This window comes from Drosophila mojavensis, unplaced genomic scaffold (genome assembly GCF_018153725.1).
Source record: "Drosophila mojavensis isolate 15081-1352.22 unplaced genomic scaffold, ASM1815372v1 contig_136, whole genome shotgun sequence".
In the NCBI taxonomy this organism is placed as follows: domain Eukaryota; kingdom Metazoa; phylum Arthropoda; class Insecta; order Diptera; family Drosophilidae; genus Drosophila; species Drosophila mojavensis.
Genome location: NW_025318667.1, coordinates 17,386,739 through 17,405,619, shown reverse-complemented (window position 1 = coordinate 17,405,619; position 18,881 = coordinate 17,386,739). Strand labels below are relative to the sequence as shown.

Sequence of the window (18,881 nt, the reverse complement as noted above, 5' to 3'; positions counted from 1 at the left end):
GCCAACAATAGTAATTTCTCGCTGTATGTAGTTTACTTTGTCAACAAATCAACAAGTCTAAACGAGCTGAAGAAAAACTACTCTGTCATTGACCATATCAGAGTCAAATGGGACTACCAAAGACGCAGACCAAACACCGTGACTCAGTGCTATAACTGCCAGATGTTTGGGCACGGATCTTCCTATTGTAGTGTAAAACCATACTGTATGAATTGCGCAGGAAACCATAAAACTATTGAGTGTTCAGAAAAGTTACCTGTTAAGTGTGCAAATTGTCACGGCTCTCATAAGTCTAATTCAGTGGAGTGCCCAGGCAGAATAAATTATATAAAGTCAAGGGATAGGGGCGTCACCAAAGCACGGGTAGTCAGAACACCATTACAGTCTCCACAGTTAAACTGCGTAAAAACCTTCCCAACTCTTAATGGACAGATATCTGAACCATTAAAGACAACCTGGGCCAGGCAACCAGAGTTAAGCAGTGATCTCTTTTCGCTAGACGAGCTAAAAAGTCTTACTTTTGAGCTCATTAGTAATCTCAGAAATTGTAAATCCAAGACTGATCAGTTTGAGGTAATAACCTCACTTGCCTTCAAATTTCTTTCTTAATGTTAGACAAAGTAAAGATCATTGCGTGGAATGCCAGGGGCATTCAAAACAAAAAAAGAAGAATTTTGTCACTTCCTGTTCAACAACGACATTGACATCTGCCTTGTATCTGAAACCTGGTTAAAAAATAGTATTTTCCTCAAGATTCGTAATTATAGCTGTTACAGAAACGACCGTACGACTAGTAGAGGAGGAGGGGTAGCAATCTTTATTAAAAAAATATCCGCCACTCTTTGCTACCTCTCCCAAATACTAAAATTATTGAAACAATTGGCGTAAAAATCTTCATTAGTGATGGCACTGAGACGTCCATTTACTCATACTATTTCCCAGGGGGCCGCGAAAATTCCTCGAAAAACAGCTTTTTCAGGCCGATTTACATAAGTTGTGTAGTGCAAATGGAACATTTATTCTGGGAGGGGATTTTAATTGCAGACATCAGTCGTGGGGATGCTCTAGAGCGAACTCGTGGGGTAATCTACTCAAATCTAAGGTAGACTGCAGGAACTTTTATCTAATGCATCCCTCTGAACATACATATTACCCTGCAGGAAGTCACGGGCAACCCTCAACTTTAGATTTTTTCCTTACTAATCGTCCTGGTTATCTAGCTAGCCCACGTGTGCTACACACATTAAACTCTGATCACCTTCCAGTGCTGCTTGAGGTATCTGTCAATTCTGCCATTACCGCAAACTACTTTTACTTCGATGTGAAAAGAGCAAACTGGGTAAGATTCGCCCGTTTTGTCAAAAATTCGCTTCCACCCCTAAACTCCAACTTAATGTGCCGCACAGAAGATGTTGATGATATGATTAATGTTTTTAGTGATGTCCTTCGCGAAGCCAAAGATATTAGCATCCCAAAAAAACAAATCAAATTTTCTCCAAAACCACTGCCGCAAAACATTCTCAACCTTATAAAGAGTAGGAACATACGACGGCGCACCTGGCTGAGATATCGTCACCAGTCCGATCTCATCCTTTTAAAATGGTTAAATAAACTAATCACCAAAGCGATACTAGAATTTAGAAATAAATCCTGGAATATCACTCTTGCAGCCTTAGATAAAGGTTCTTCCCCCTTTTGGAAACTCTCCAAAATTGTTAGAAAGAAACACTTAAATATCCCAACATTAGTCAATAATAACATCAGTCACACGACAGAAGAAGAAAAGGCTGAGGCGTTAGCTCAATCCTTTCGACTAAATCATATCGTAGCTGCTGGGCTCGGTGATCCGCTAACTAAAGCCGCTGTCGATGCCTCAATCCTCTCAGTCGCGCAATTATCTATAGAGCCGCTGAATGATTACTTTGTTAGCTCCAGCGTCATAAAAGGTATACTGAAAAAGCTGAAGAAGAAGAAATCTCCAGGTATTGACAAAATTGACAATATATGCTTAAAAACCCTACCTACGAAGGGAATAAAGTTTATTACTTACATAGTCAATAAATGCCTAGAGTTATGCTATTTCCCTTCTGTCTGGAAATGTGCTAAAGTTGTTCCTATTCCAAAACAAAATAAGCCTGTCGAGTTGCTCTCGTCATACAGACCTATTAGTCTTTTTGTCGGCAGTCAGCAAAATACTAGAGAAGGTTATCCAAGATAAATTAACTCATTTTGTTGAATCCAATAATATCCTTCCAAGTCACCAGTTTGGATTCAGAAGCGAACACAATACTGTTCAGCCCCTTTATAGAATTAAAAAAATCATTAAAGATAATTTTTCTAGTTCTATGTCAACGGGAATGGTATTGCTAGATATCAAAGCCGCATTTGATTCAGTGTGGCATGACGGCCTAATACACAAAATGCTACATCTTAATTTCCCACCTGCGGCCATAAAGATAATCCAAAGTTATCTAAAAAACAGATCTTTTATTGTATATTTAGGTAATGCTTCATCCACAGCAGTTAACATCTCAGCAGGCTGTCCCCAAGGCTCATGCCTATCCCCTATTCTATATAATATATATACCTCTGATCTCCCAATATTACCTCATTGCACTACCTCGGTCTTTGCGGACGATACAGCAATTCTTTGTGGTGGAATTCTTTCTGCAGATATAGTTCGAAACCTCCAAACAGCATATGACTCTTTAGGTACATATTTCTCTCAATGGAAAATTTTAGTCTGCCCAGAAAAGACCAAGGCTATATTCTTCACAAAAAAACGAAAGGACATCTACGTGCCAATAACACACATCAGATTGGGCTCGGAATATATAAAGTGGGATCCAAATGTCAGGTACTTGGGTATTACACTGGACAGAAGACTTACATTCAAGGACCATATAACCAATACAAACAAAAAGCTCAAACATATTCTTCGTACGTTATATCCCTTTATAAATAGAAACTCGAGGCTAAGCATAGAAAACAAAATGTTCTTGTATAGGTCAATTTTCCAATCAGTTACTTTTTACGGTGCACCTGTCTGGTCAGATATAGCCAAATGTCACATAAGTCAATTGCAAATCGCACAAAATAAAATCTTGAAGCTTATTTTGAATCTTCCTTGGCATCATTCCACGTTAGATCTACACTGTCGAGCCAATGTTGAATTGGTAGATATTAGATTATCGCGACTATCGCAAAATTTCATAGCCAAGTGTCATGAATCAACATATTCACATATAAATGAACTGGCATAGCCATTTAATTTTAAGTATTATTTAGTGTTTAAGTTAGTTTGTAATAAATAATCTCGGGGTTTTCTATTTCTTTGATTTTTCCCCCAAATAATTAAGTCATATTATATACCATGTCATATCTCTAAGTAAATATCTAAGCAGAAAAGGCCTAGTTCCTAGTCTAAACTCTTTAATTATTGTAAGATACCATTCACAAAAAACTGTAATTACAACAAAGAGTGAAATAAATTGAAATTGAAATTGAAATTGAAAATTGAAATTTACAAGCCAACCAAATGTAATTGACTTGATTCAAAGATCGTGCAACTTCAGATCAATAGATTTTCGTCCGACCCATAAATGCACAGTGTAAGTCCTTGGTGTAGTTGGCCCATTACTGAAAGCAGTTACATGTGTGTACATGCATATCCGTATGTATGTGCATGCAAAGACATACATGCACACATGCTTGACATGGTCGTGTACATCCAAAGTTTTCTAACGGATGCTGGTTCTATAAAGTTTTGACTGTGTCGCAAGTTGAAGGCAGTTGGAGGAGACAACTTAGGGCTTATTGTGGAATTATGCAAATTTACGCAGCTGTAGATGTTGTGAATGTTGCCTCAGAGGCTTTAACTTCAGCTGTTTTTTGGCATAATGCAATCATAAATGTAGAGCACACGCACACGCACACGCACACTAGCACGCATACATATACAGATTGGCACAACATATGTGCAGCATGTCCATTTGTTCGTGTTGACTCAGTCAGTTACTGACAACTGGCTGGGCAGACAAGCTGGCTAAGTTGGGTTTGCCTCCAACGTTTGCCCAAATCAGTTAAATGACAAACTCACACACACACACACACACACACACATACAGAGACAGAGTCGTAGTCGTCTGTCGGGCAGACAGAATCGAGACATGAGCGCTTACAAAACGTTTTCAAGTTTGCAGCCCACACAAATTGCTTGTGCGTGAGTTTCCGTTAACGTTTTTGTTTCGAGACGGTGCCCGTGCCGGGCGGGCCTAGGACTCGCCATGGCCCAAAACAGGCCGCAACGAGACCGTTTGTGTTTTTGCCAACAGCAATTGGTTAAGGCGCCTTTTGAGCCAGTCAGCCTGTCAGTTGGCCCGGATGTTAGATGCGTGACCAGACCACAGACCTCGCCTCACACACCGCCCCACAGCCCACAGTCCACGCTCCACGCTCCACGCTCCACACTCCACACTCCACACTCCGCGGCAAGCTCGGTTTGATTCCGTTTGGCTCGCAGCCGTCAGCGTTCCGTCGCTGGTTTCGCTAGCAGTTCCACGTATTTGTGTCGCAATCAAGGTGCACAAAACGTCGCTTACACAAACAATCACAATGAAATTGCCCGCCAGAGCAGTCACACCGTCTCTGCCATTTGTGAATCAATGCAAAACTGCTCGCTAACCCGAAAGCATTTCAATCTAATCTCATCACAGGCACCACAGACACACACACCAGCACACTCGCACACACACGGAGAGGGAAAATTCATTTTGCTTGCAAGACTTTTTCTTGTAGCTCAAACTTTATTGTCTTCTATACTACGATAAGATAGATGTACAGATATTTCGAATAGGTTTAACTGATTATATAATATTTTTACGCCTTGAACCCATTGAAAATGGGAAATAAGGAAAAAGGGTAAAAAGCATGTAAATGTAGCTGAAGAAGGCTTGGCAGACTCCATAAAGCATATATATTCTTAAACAGAACGATATAGCCCTGTCCATGTGTACATATGTATGAGCACGTCAATCTCCGAAAGTACAAGAGCTAGAGACTTGAAATTGTTTTTATAGGTTTGTGTATATCCTAAGCATATCGAGTTTATTTTAAAAAAATCGATAACTACACTTTTTATATTGTTATCGATTAAGGCTAGATTCCCCAAATTTGATATATAGATTTAAGTGCAATTTCTAGAATTTCGATTTTTGTTGTAATCCAACCAGATGAAATATCAGATCCTCGATGGTTTCAGGGGATCTCATAGTCGAGCAGTCTCGACTAGAGTTGTCTTACTTGTTCATTTCTCGTTTTCAAGAAAAATCAATATATTTGCTGGTGTTTAGAGCACGTTTGAAATTATCATGGTCCAAATTTGCAGGCGCTGGCAATTAAATCGAGGCTGCAGGCATGAAGCTCATTTTGTGTTTTTGGGCAACTGAATTGATTGTCTTTGCTGCCCATCCCTGCTGTCAAGTCGGTATCAATGTATGCGTGTGTGCGTGTGCTTTTGTGGGTGTGTATGCGTGTGTGTGTGTGTGTGTGTGAATGAGTGCTTATATGTACTTAGTTCAGCTCTTACTTTATGACCGCCTTTCGCAAGTTCAATTAATTGTTCTTCTTGCACACACAGACAGAGAAAGGGAGAGAAGGAGAGAGTGAGGGAGAGAGAGAGAGAGAGACCATCATGTAAACCACGTAAGCTGCGGCTGTGTGTGGGCGATCATTGGCCAGTTTGCTACAGCCGTGCTTGAATAAGCTTAGCCCGGCCATAATGCGAGTGGGCCAAAGCACAAAAATGCTTAACACTTAACTGAGCACTGAGCCCGCAGCAACAGCAGCCAGCAACAGCCAGCAACAGCCGAGTGCAGTCCTTGGCAGCTGAACTAGCTTTAAGCCAACTTACCCAGTGAAGTGCACCGCAAGCTTAATAGCTTTAGTGCACAGATTACAGCAGAACTTCAAGCTAAGCTTTGTACAAATCAATCACTTCTTAAGGTATCTAGATCTGAAAAGTTTATCAGGCTGTGTGCCTTGTTTTTACAGTGGCTTCTATTAATCTACACACAGCACTGAGCTACAAATTCCAAGCCGAAGGCTACAACTGTCAGTGCATACATTTTAGATTTTAATTAATTATAATTAATATACGGTTTAAATTTAAATATTTAATATAAAATGTAAGCTCTAATCACTTATAAATAAAATATATAAATAGATTTATTTTCTAAATTCAGCCAGCCAAAAACATGTTTATGTTTCATTTATATTCATTTGATATAGACATACTGGAATATACTTATAAATATATATATTTATATATGGAATATATATTTTTCGTATATTTAGCACATTAAATACACAAATATTATTTAATTTCAATCATTTTCAGTAGTCAATTTATTTGCAATTAAATTAAAAATAAATTAAAAATAAATATAGCAAATTTTTAAACGCAACAATGGCATAAAATGAAATTAAAATTCGTTTGAGATGCCAAAGTCTTTGCCATGAATTAATGCAATTAACTGCGAAAATACCGAAAGTCGGCAAAGATAAACGAATCAAGTTATGCATGGCTAAGCTAAAAGTAGTTGAGGTGAGAGTGACTAAAGTTAATGGAATGATTAAGGCACGATTAGTTAAGTTGGCTCTTGGCCAGGCAACTACTGGACCTTGATTGATTTCGGTCATAATTTAATTTAATTGTATTGACATGACATACATGTGTGTACACACACACACACACACACAGACACTATATGGCTGCAGGCCAACACCTGTTGCCCAAATTGTGCGCTGATGCCGAAAATTGCATTTTATGTCAGGGCGATAACGTGAAAGGGAGCTAATGTGAATACCTTTTTGGCAAATCAGCTTATTGGGGACACAAAAAAATAAATGTTATGCTTAAATTAAGTGAAATGAAATCGGCTTACCTTAAGTCAGAACGCATACAGGGACAGAGACTGAGCGAGACAGCGAGAGCCTGAGTAAGACTGAGAGAGACTGAGAGAAGAAGGCTGTCTCAGCCCAGCTGTGTCTGGAAATTACATTGGAAACCATTAAATGCTTTTTCTCTCCCCTCTCTCTCTCTATATATATATCTCACTCTCTCATCCCCTTCATAAAAAGCAAATCAAATACATAAAAACAAGCGCTGAAACAACAGGTTGGTCTGGAGTCTGGAGTCGGGCTGCTGGTTTGCTGGATTCTGTCTGATTGTCTGATCCGACACTTAACTGCACGCACAGCTCTGCCTGCTGCCGCTGCCGCTGCTGCTGCTGATGCTGCTGCTGCTGCTGCTGCTCTTGGCTCTACATATATTACTTTTATTATATTATTTGTTTACTTTCCCAAATACCCTGTAGACATAAAATATGCAATATGCAATCGAGCTGCACTCTTGTTAGCTACAATTTATATATAAATTTATTTATTTTTTTTTTATGAAAATTTCTTTTCATGAAGTGAGTAAAATATAAAATATATACATATATGTATATACTGTAATATGTAAACAAATAAATGCATTGAATGCAGAGTTAATAGAAAAAGTTTTGATAATATATACAAGATATAATATTGTATATATTTGTCCAGCTCGAAATAAAATTTACTTAAGAAAAGATTACAGGATATCTATCCGTGAGGTAATCTCAACGATTTGTTGTCAGCTTTTTCGGCACTTTCTTGAGGCTTGGCAGCATAACGAGCAAGATTTATAGGTTTTTTCATAGGCATAATACAACTAAAGTACATATGTATTTATTTACATACATACACACATAGGCACACACACACAAACACACACTTGCTCATAAAAATACATGTGCCATAAAAATAGCAGCAAATGTGAGAAAAACAATGATTGTATCTCATGCCCATCATCTACATCTGTATGTGTGTGAGTGAGAAAGATCGATAAATACGAGTATATGCTAGATAATTTTGTGGGCGGATAAAAAGTGCATTAAGCATGAAACATTTGAGTCAAACATTTTTATTTGAATAGGAAATACAGTGAATACTGCTGCACAGCTGCCGGGCAATTCTTCTTCTATACTGACAGTCAAAAAAAAAAAAAAAAAAAACAACACACACACACACACAATCATTTACTTGTGTATGTAATATGATATTCGATATGGCTGTGCGTAGCAAATTCCCAGACTCCATGATATAAATTAAGGTATTTTCGCCAGTATATTCCCTCTCTCTCTCTCTCTCTCTCTCTCTCTCTCTCTGTTATTCTGACTCTCAATCTAGCAAATTTGATGCCTCTAGCTTTAAAGCTCTTCAAATTACGGTTCGAAGGCTGAGTAAAATTATGTTAAGCGAATGGAATAATATATTAAGGAAATGTGGTCTGCATGTGAAATATATTTATGTATACCTATGTACACATTTGGCATGAACAGTCGAATAGAAAAAGTCCCTGTTGATAGAATTGCATTATATTGTATATTCGTGTGACGCTCTCTAAACGAATATCGTAGAAATACGATTGGCTTTCGCTCAATGAGCGTCACTTACTTATTGAGTGACTCGGTATTACTGAGTCAGTAAATGAGCGAAGAGCTCAAAAGTCAACTTGATTGCTCTTCACACTCACATACATACGCACACACGCAACTCACGTAAGCAGTTAACGTGCTTAGCGCACGCTGCCTTTGCATGCTTACCAATACGTAGACAAAGGACTCATTTCACTTAATTTCACTCAACCAAACGGTTTGGACAAACAGCGAGAGCGAAGCAGCAACAAAAACGGTTATTAACCGATCGCGCACGAAGTCGCTAATGAACCGATGCAAACGGCTGCTGCCTGAGTTTTTTCTCAGAGTGTGAGCGAGACACACATATTTACAGACAGAGAGAAACGTTCAACAGCTATTTGCCAGTTATGCTGTTACTAATTACATACATATGTATGTGTATGTTGGCAGCAAAACACAATCATATATCAATTTTAAAGTGTATCGTCGTCTTATAATTTAATAATATTTTCTATGTAACTCTACAAAAAATACAGTTATTATAAGTTTGACTAAACTTATCAATAGGTAGCACAAAACTTTCCTTCTTTTCAACATACCGAAACCGAATCTGAGAGCAAAAGCAAAGACCAATACCAATACCACTTCAAAATGAAAAGTAACAAAAAACAAGTTTTCTTTTTACTTACATTCGACTTACTGTAAACTACATGAGAATTCCCTTGCAAAAAAAAGCTCTCAAACCTCTTACAATAATAACCATAGTGCAGTCAGTGCTAAAGTCCTTGCATACTGAATACAGAATAATAACTCTCTGCGCACCTTTGCTTTAAAGTTTCTTACTTTCGATTTAAGAATTTTAATTTATTAAATGGACTTAATTCACTCGATTTTTATCTTAATTATGTTTGGTCGTATTAACAGTCGCTGCGAGCACATGAGCACGTAGCAGCGCACGTGATTTATCATCGCTTGAGAGGCGCCCCCAAGCGCTAGTTATAATGTGTTCAGAGCCCACATCCTTCCGGCTGTTGGCACCATTTCTAAACTTTGATACATTTATTATTAACCAAGAGGCATTTTTAGTAGACAACGATTTTCGTGGCTTATCAAAATAAAAGCAACGGACTTTTTAGCAGCCAATGTTTATACTATATAATTTTTTATGCTCATTCAATAGAGTGAAATGATTATATTGGTTTTGTATAATGTCCGTCCGTCTGTCCGTATATTCGACATTGGACTTGAAATTTGGAATATAAACTCGTGTATATCCCTAAATTATAAATTATAAAGATGTTCTAGATCCATTAGGAGAGTGGCAAATCTCAGAGACCTTGGCAATTGAGAGTGCTAGAGAGTTGAAATTGTGTGTATATACATATATTTGCGTTGGTAAAGCCAGCTGACAAATATATGGGGGATTTTATCTACATCTATTCTATAGTTCTAGAGGCAGGAAAATTTGACGACTAAATTACTGTTGACATCCTTAATTGATTTACGCAAATATATTATAAGTATACCACTTGAGGGCGTGGCTGATCAGAAAAGACCTCGGCCGTGAAGGAGTATTCGGCAGTCGGTAAAGTCTGACTGTAATTTTCTTACTTTTTTTAAGATTTCTCAAGCATTTGTTAGTCTCTAACTTTTTAGGCACTTTTTGCGTTTTGGTGCTGTCTCATGCCCATATTTCGTTATATGATTAACTTGCCAGCATGTGCATGTCTGTGTGTGAGTGTGTGTCTGTGTGTGGTTAGGTGATTGAGTATGCGTGTGTGTGTGTATTTGGGCTGTATTTTTGGTGGTAGGTAGCTTGTTTTCCTTGCGAATGCCTTGCGATAACTTCTCCATTACTGTTCGTTTCCTTTTTTTTTTTCCTTTATAACTTTGCACTCATACATATTTCCTCTACGTTGTTATTGTTGTTGTTGTTGTTGCTGTTGCTGTTGCTGCTTTAAGCACTGTTTACGACCTGTGTCGCCCTTGGCCCATGTCTCTCGTAGCTCATCTGCATATACATGCAAACACACGCACACACACACACACACACACACACACACACACACATTTATATGTATTTCCTTATGCCAGCTGCCTACAGGTGACACAAAACACATTTCATCGGCGCAACTAGAACGAAAATTGCTTTTCGGTTTATTAAGCGCATTTTATAGAATTTGTAATGCCCATATACAAAATTTAGGTCATACCCTGTACACAATCGAGTTTACAAGAGTGGAGCATATACGAACACACAGCTGAGTCATGCTCCTTTCTCTGGCATTGTCATCGGAAATATATCCATATATACTATATGACTTTGTTTTTTTTTATATATCAAAAGTTAAATCTAAAAACTTTTTCTGCTTTTAAGGAGCAGCAAATTCAAGCGAGACATTGCACATCCTTTCAAACAGATGGAATATGCATAATTCCAAATTCACGCCATAAATTTGCCGCACGTCAGTCTGAACTCTGACGCCGTCACCTTCGGCCGACATGTACATATTTGTGTAGCTATTCAAGCGGAGCTAAAAAGCAAATACATTTGCTTACACTCGGAACATATTTTTTGCTTTTCCGCTTTGGCCGCAAAATTTTCGCATAGCAAAATAAAACTTTACCTGCAGCTGGCAAACAGCAGCACCGAATAAACAATTTTCACAAGTTGGCTAAAAATATTCTCGAATACACACACGCACCGTAAAAAAAGTGACAACGAAAAAATTGAAAGAATTTCACGTCACAACTAGGAGATACCATTTAGAATATATGCAAAATAAGCATAAATATTTATATGAATTTTTGTTTTTTTTTTTTTTAGAATTGTTTAAATTTTGACATGGGAGCAGAGCGGGGAAGTCCTCCCGAGAACATGATTAGGAATAAGCTGGTTGGGCAACAAATAAATGAAGCCATTCAGCTCTTTTGCTTTATTCATGCAATTAAAATTTAAACAAATTCAAAATTAGCTAATTAAAAATTATATTTTTTATGTCCATAATAAAAATGTTATACAATTAAAAAATGCAAATATTTAATTTACTTTGTTTAGTGGCGTTACAGTGTTTCACTTTGACAAGTAATATGCATTACAATAAATTAATTAATCAATCCATCAAATAACGGCTTCAGTTTGTTGAATGAGGCTCAAAGCGCTGTTGATTTTAATTAATAGAATGCGTAATATTTTTTAAGCCCTTCTAGTCAATCAATCATTCGAGCATTTCACAGTGCGTCCTGTGTGTGTGTGTGTGTGTGTGTGCGTGTGTGTGCGTATGTGTGGCTTGCCCCATCCGCTTGCTGGGCATTTGAGCATATATTTAGTGCATGGCGGAGAGACAACAATGGCGACCACAAAAACCGCTAAAGTGCAATTAAAATGTCCGCAGCCGTAACAATGCGAACCGCCGTTGCCTATTAACTTTCTCTACCACGGTTCAGGCTCGGCCTTTACCGCTCTATGACTCACACACTCTCTCTCTCTCTCTCTCTCTCTCTCTCTCTCTCACATACACATACTCTGTGTCTCTTTCCGCCTCTCTTTATTTCAGCTCAGCCCCAACCTCCAACTATTTCTTTGTATTGCTCTCTCTCTCTCTCCCTCGCTCTCCTGCTCTATCCCTCCCTCGCTCTCCTGCTGTATCCCTCTCTCTCTGGCGTTCTCTTTTTTTCCCACTATTGCATTGCCTGTCTATCTTTCTGATTGTTTATTACTGATTCTCTCTCCCGCTCTCTTACCTCTCGGTCTCTCTCTTTTTTTATGTCGCTCCCTCAATATATCTCCGCTGCTTTTTTTACCTCATTCTTTCTCCCTCTTTATCTTTGTTCTCCCTCTCTCTCTCTCTCCTTCTCTCTCACTCTCTCTCGCCCTCTCTCTCTCTCTCCCTCTCTCCTTCGTTCTCTCTGTTTGCCATTTGGACTATCTTCCTGATACTTTATCTTTATTCTCCCTCTCTCTCCCTCTCCTTCTCTGTCTCTCTCTTTCCTCTCCCGCTCTCTCTTTGTTTGCCTCTCGGACTGTCTGATTCTTTATCTGTATTTTATTTACTTGTATTCTCTCTTTCTGTCTTTTTCTCCTTCCCTATCTCCCTCTTCATGTCCTCTGCATTAATGCCATTCCTTGATATTTCTTTAAATTCATTCCATGCTCTGCTCACTCAAATATTTCTGACTTCCGTTGACCTCGCACTGACATAATATTCAAATTTGCCAGGCAAGTTGAATTTGCTGGCATTTTGCTTGCAAGACTTTACCATATTCGGGCATGTCACGGGTCGTATGCTTAATATATTGTATACATTGTAGTGTCACAAAGCAAAGCAGTCTGTTTTGTCAATAAAATCAACAAAGAAAACAGTCCAACAGCCATGAGTCACGCACTCTCCGCTGCTGCTGCTGCTGCTGCTGCGAAATAGTAGAGGTATGATTGCCTTTAGTAAATACCAATAGTCATTTATTATTATCATAACTAAATAGTTGGGCAAATAGTTGAGAGATCTACTGAAAACATGCGAATCAAGGGAAAGAGCTAAAGCTGCGAAGCTTTAACAGGACTTTACTGTAGTTAAACTTCAGTCTCTGGGCAGAGTTTAGTTGAGAGAGCTGCAGTGGTACGTATATGGATGATTCTATTCCACACTCTATTCCACAAATTGCAGTGAAGACAAATTGCACAGCTGATTGCACAATAAGTGCATACATGATTTTAGTAAAGTGCAGCGCAGAGATGAGGAGATGATGGGGCGCAAATGGGCGCCAAAAGTCAACAGGCCATAATGGATTAATTAATGGTGGCAGACTGTGGACACTTGGTCAATCTGCAATCTCCATTGCAGTGCATAGATAGTAGGTAGGCACTGTAATTAGCCCAAATTGTAATCATGGCGTAGCCGGGCCGTGCTATAGTGCCTTAAATAAGCAACACGCTCATTACAAGCATAATAATTAAACTCCAGAGGGCAACAACATTCAAATATGCAGAGCTTTTGTATAAAATGTGCAGATATAAGGACACAGACACAGCGAGCGAGAGAGAGAGAGAGAAAGAGACACACAATCAGGCAGTCAGGCAGTCAGACAGACAGTCAGTCAGTCAGTCAGTCAGAGAGATAGAGCGAGAAAGAGGGACAATCAGACAGTCATGCATTCATAGAGAAAAATCAGTGTAAAACGTGGGCATTGTGTGCCAAGGCTGTGTGCAATGGATTTGTATGTTGTTTGCCTCTGGAGCTAAAGGAAAACAAGCACTGAACGTGCCGGGCCGCTCAGTGTGCTCAGAGCTCAGTGAAATGCGACAGCAGCTACCCACCTAGCGAGCCGGGTAAGCGCCAGGAAAATTCGACGCGTCGGCCAACCCCCAAAGAGTGTTGCGTGAAAATTAATGCGACATTTATTCATTATGGCAGCAGGCAGATGGGGCTGACTACATGCAGCCACCCACCAAGCCAACCACCCAGCCACCCATCCAGCCACCCATCCAGCTCACCCACTCAACCGCCCGCCCACCACTTGACAGCTGGGCATTGGATGGCGACGGCGAGCCCTGGCAACGATAACCTCAATGCAGCGACGCTTGACTGGCGCAGGGCCCCGTGTGCCACGCGGGGGCAGTCAAAGGCTGTGAGTGAAGGACAAGTGAGCTTCGTGGCTGCCACAGAGCGTCGGGACATTAAAACCATGTGCGTGATTTTATTCACAGATTTCTCTGGCCAACCTTTATAGCTGGCGCTCCCCGTGGGTCTACCCAGCGCTGGCACCGTATGTCTTTGCTTAATTTAATTCCAGTCAAAGGAATTTAATTAGTCACTTTGCATACGATTTTCATCATTTCTGCCGCCTGTCAGCACACAGCACGTCCTCGACTGACCTCGACCAGAGTCTGACTTATGTACTACTAAATACACATGACGCCCCACAGACTATTCTCGAGTTAACACAAAAAAGTGTTACTCGTGCTATCTATTAAAGGCTCCTGAATGTTTAAAGTCAAGCGAAATGCTATATTTGCATTTCAACCTAAGTATCTTTGCCTAATCAGTTTGAATATTTCTGTGAATATTATATGTATATATCTGTATAATATATAGAGCATAAAAAGCATATTAAGGATAGGCGCAATATTTTGAAAGCAATTTGAAACAAATATTATAATTTCAATACATGTATGAGGTATATTGTCATTTATGTATTTGTTGATCTTAAGCCAATTCCAACATTGCTTTCTCCAAGATTTAGTTGTTTATCACATTCTTAGTTCTGTTAACTAATCAATGAATCATAAGTTTGGAATTTAAATGAAGTACTAACTATTCGTTTGTCAACTTGAAAAATTCATATAGACAATATATATTTACAGTCGAGTCCCGATAATTCGAAATGGCAAGGGGATCACATTTTTTCGATTTACACAGAAATTCAAATTATCGAGAATTATCAAAAACCAATTTTTGTCAAGGGGTTCGATTTTTTTCGATCTATATCGATTTTCGATTTAGCGGAGTACAAATTATCGAGACTCGACTGTTTATATCTATTATACAAACATTGATCGCCATCAATATTGCATATTGAATATTTTATATATTACTTTCAAGCGGTACTTCAGATACCTCCATGGTTGCATAAAATTCAATTTTGGCAGTAATCATAGATCACAGCAGGTCAAAAGCTCGTTGCAGCATCTGCAATAATATTATAGCCACATACATAATTTACTAAAACATTTTACTTCTCTGATGAGAGAGAGAGAGATAGAGAGAATTTTATGCAATATATTGACTTCTCTAAATTTTGCATCAGTTTAGACTTTAATCTTCTTTATGTACATATGAAAGCCAATGGCCCCAGTAGGCCCCAGCTTCGTTTTAACTCAGATGTCTAAAAAATAAACAAACATATATCCATATGAGCAAACTCTTAATACAGCTCTAACAAATATCTAGGCACTCATTTGAAAAAAGTTGCCATTAATTTGGAACAATGCCGATTTGCCTCAATTTGTGGCAACTATCAATTAGAGCTACCTATACTCAGAGCAAAATTGAAGTTTATGGATTTGGCAAAAGGTCACATAAGTCAGATATGTTTATTGACACTAAATGCTTGTAAACACACACAGACACACCCACACACACAGACAAGCACACCTCAAGAAATTTGTCAAACATTTTGCAGGAAAACTAATAAATTTGTATTTGAGCACAATTTATATGCAGAAATTTGAGTTAGCTTTGTTGTCTTTCTCTGCAGGTAATTGGCAAGAATTTTTAAACGGTATCTAAAATGGCTTTTATAATACACACAAAGGGGAAGAGAGAGAGAGAGAAAGAGACAGCCACATAATAGCCGAGAGAAACTTGCATATTTCCAGTGCTAAAAGCCAGCGAGTTTATTGAGTTAGCCAAGATGCGCATCTGTCGTCTGAAATGTTGCGAAATTTTTGATATATTGCGGCGAGGCCTTTAGGTGTTTCACATGTGTCACATATGATAATTTAATAACATATAATTCTGAGAATCAACACAGCTGTGTTGGCAGTAGATAAGAGAAAAGACCTCACTGATCAACATGAATTGCTTAACTCAGGATAACTGCAGATATAGATACAGATACAGATACAGATACAGATACAGATACAGATACAGATACAGATACAGATACAGATACAGATACAGATACAGATACAGATACAGATACAGATACAGATACAGATACAGATACAGATACAGATACAGATACAGATACAGATACAGATACAGATACAGATACAGATACAGATACAGATACAGATACAGATACAGATACAGATACAGATACAGATACAGATACAGATACAGATACAGATACAGATACAGATACAGATACAGATACAGATACAGATACAGATACAGATACAGATACAGATACAGATACAGATACAGATACAGATACAGATACAGATACAGATACAGATACAGATACAGATACAGATACAGATACAGATACAGATACAGATACAGATACAGATACAGATACAGATACAGATACAGATACAGATACAGATACAGATACAGATACAGATACAGATACAGATACAGATACAGATACAGATACAGATACAGATACAGATACAGATACAGATACAGATACAGATACAGATACAGATACAGGTGTATAAACACGCATACATATATTTTTATGTCATCTTAAAGCTGGGGTGAGTGTGAGTGTGTGTGTGTTCGTGTGTATAGATTGCCCAAATGGCAATTCAGTCAATGACAGCGCATAAAAGAAACACATATATGCATATTATAAAAAAAAAAAAAAATACACACACACACACACACACACTGGGGACAGCACAATGCTGGGCTTCTTGCTAAATTCTTAGCCATTCAACTATGAGTAAGCCCCCTTTATTCAGGTCAGCCATGCATATTCGACAAATACTTATATGCACATACACACTCACACGCACACATGCACATATATACCATGTATAGTACGTATACATGTATACATATGTGTCTGTGCATTCATATTTCAATGGGTACAACGACTATGCTCGAAGTGGAAGTCAATTGAAGCAGCTTACTTTTATTTACGTAAAACGCTTAAAGAAACCCATGCAAGTTGTCTATTCTAGCCCAAGTGTATATGTATGTGTGTATATACATACGTGTGCATAGTACATAATATATATTTGGGATGCATTGCGGTGTCACATACCAAGCACAGTGTGCATCTGCATATCGAACACGGTGCAAATTGCAAACGTGTAATACGGCAAAGCTTGCCTATAAGAAGCAGTGAATTACATCTCTGCTAGGCAGCTATGAAAAAATCTCAGGCGAATTATCTCCTTTTCAAGTTCTTAATCTTTGAGTGTAGAAACATACAGTGGCTCACAGCTGATTTCAACCAACACCTAACAAAGACTTTGGGTACCTAATAAATCTAAACTAACAGAAATATCAATAAAATTTAAATGAAAGTTTTTAGTATAATGTTTTAGCTTAAAAAATTTAACTCACATATTTTTTTAATATTTTTCAAATATTTTTTGATAATTAAAAACTTAAAAAGAAAAGCAGTATAAAAAAGTACCGCGACTTTCCATGACTTCAGTAAAACTAAATTTCATATGGGATATGACAAACCTATTAATCCGCCACCATTTTATACACATTTTTATTAAAACTTTATTTCTTTATTCCAGATTTTAATTTGCAAGCTGAGGCCAGCATACCGGAGGACATATTTGACCAACATGATGCCGACATTGGCGAAGATGCGGCTGCCCAGATGCAATATGCTGAGCCTGCGGATGACGAGGCTGACGAGTACGAGGCAGCGGATATTGTGAGTATAGATAGAGTGCGCATACATATAAGTAAGTGTGTGTGTGTGTGTGTGTGCAGCTGCTGCGTGGGTGCTGCAAGTCAGTAAGTATTTCAAATGAGGTCAGTTCCATTGCAATCGCACACATGACATACAAAAAAAAAAAAAAAAAGAGATATTGTATGCAGTTAGATAGCATTGGGAAAAAGTATAGAAAACAAAAAAAAAAACCGTAGCCATAGAAGAAGAAAAAGAGACAACGCATTGAAATGTCGCACAATGTGCTGGCTAAGTCCGATTACTCTTCTGAATGATTGCTTTAAATATGCAGTTTGTCTAGCCAAATCGTTTGCCCAACCGGGTCAACTGGAAATCATCAATGCCCTTGGCCAACTGTGGCAAGCCCAGAGCTGAATGCCCTTTCGGACAGAGATTAAAGGTGATTTATTATGGGATATTAGAATGCTAATATGAGAAAGAGAACCTAAAATGTGAGCTAATTTTATAGTTCGTGCGAATATTCCAAGCACTCTATTCTATAACCTATAACCAAAGCCCAATGGAAATCAAGGTAAAAGGCAGAAGGAAGCGTATATCGCTTCTTGATCGGCTAGATGAACTATGTTGATATAGCCACGTCCACCTATCTTTCAATCGCTCCGTTTGTCCGTCTAAGCCTATAAGAACTAGATAGATTTCAATAGTCGTTAAAATAGTATTAATTGAAAAAATCCTTAAAAACTTAATTCCGTGATTTATCTCGTGCGCCTTGAGAGTATGCAAGTTTAGCATTAAATATTATTTTATGGTATTCCATTTATTTAATACCTCTATCAAATTTTTAATTTCATACAAATATTTTATAGAATATGTAGATCATATGATGTTATTTCCATTAATATCCATACAGTAATGCAAAAGTTAATGAAGAAAATGTCAGTCTTTAATTTGGCCTAGATTAGAATTTGAAGTAGTTTAGATTTTTTTTTTTTTCAATTTTTTTTCAATTTTTTTGAGAATATTTTTTTCGAATATTTGACGCGATCTTGAGCG

The 18,881-nt window shown here is 38.2% G+C and overlaps 1 protein-coding gene across 1 annotated transcript in view; it reads left to right on the top strand.

The window, feature by feature from the left end:
• LOC6584080 (myb-like protein P) overlaps nt 1–18,881 on the top strand; it is a 63,510-nt gene that overhangs the window by 34,458 nt on the left and 10,171 nt on the right. The window contains exon 2 of the mRNA XM_002009704.4: nt 17,707–17,849. Within this exon, the coding sequence (XP_002009740.2) occupies nt 17,707–17,849 (143 nt within the window). The remainder of the gene's footprint in view (nt 1–17,706; nt 17,850–18,881) is intronic.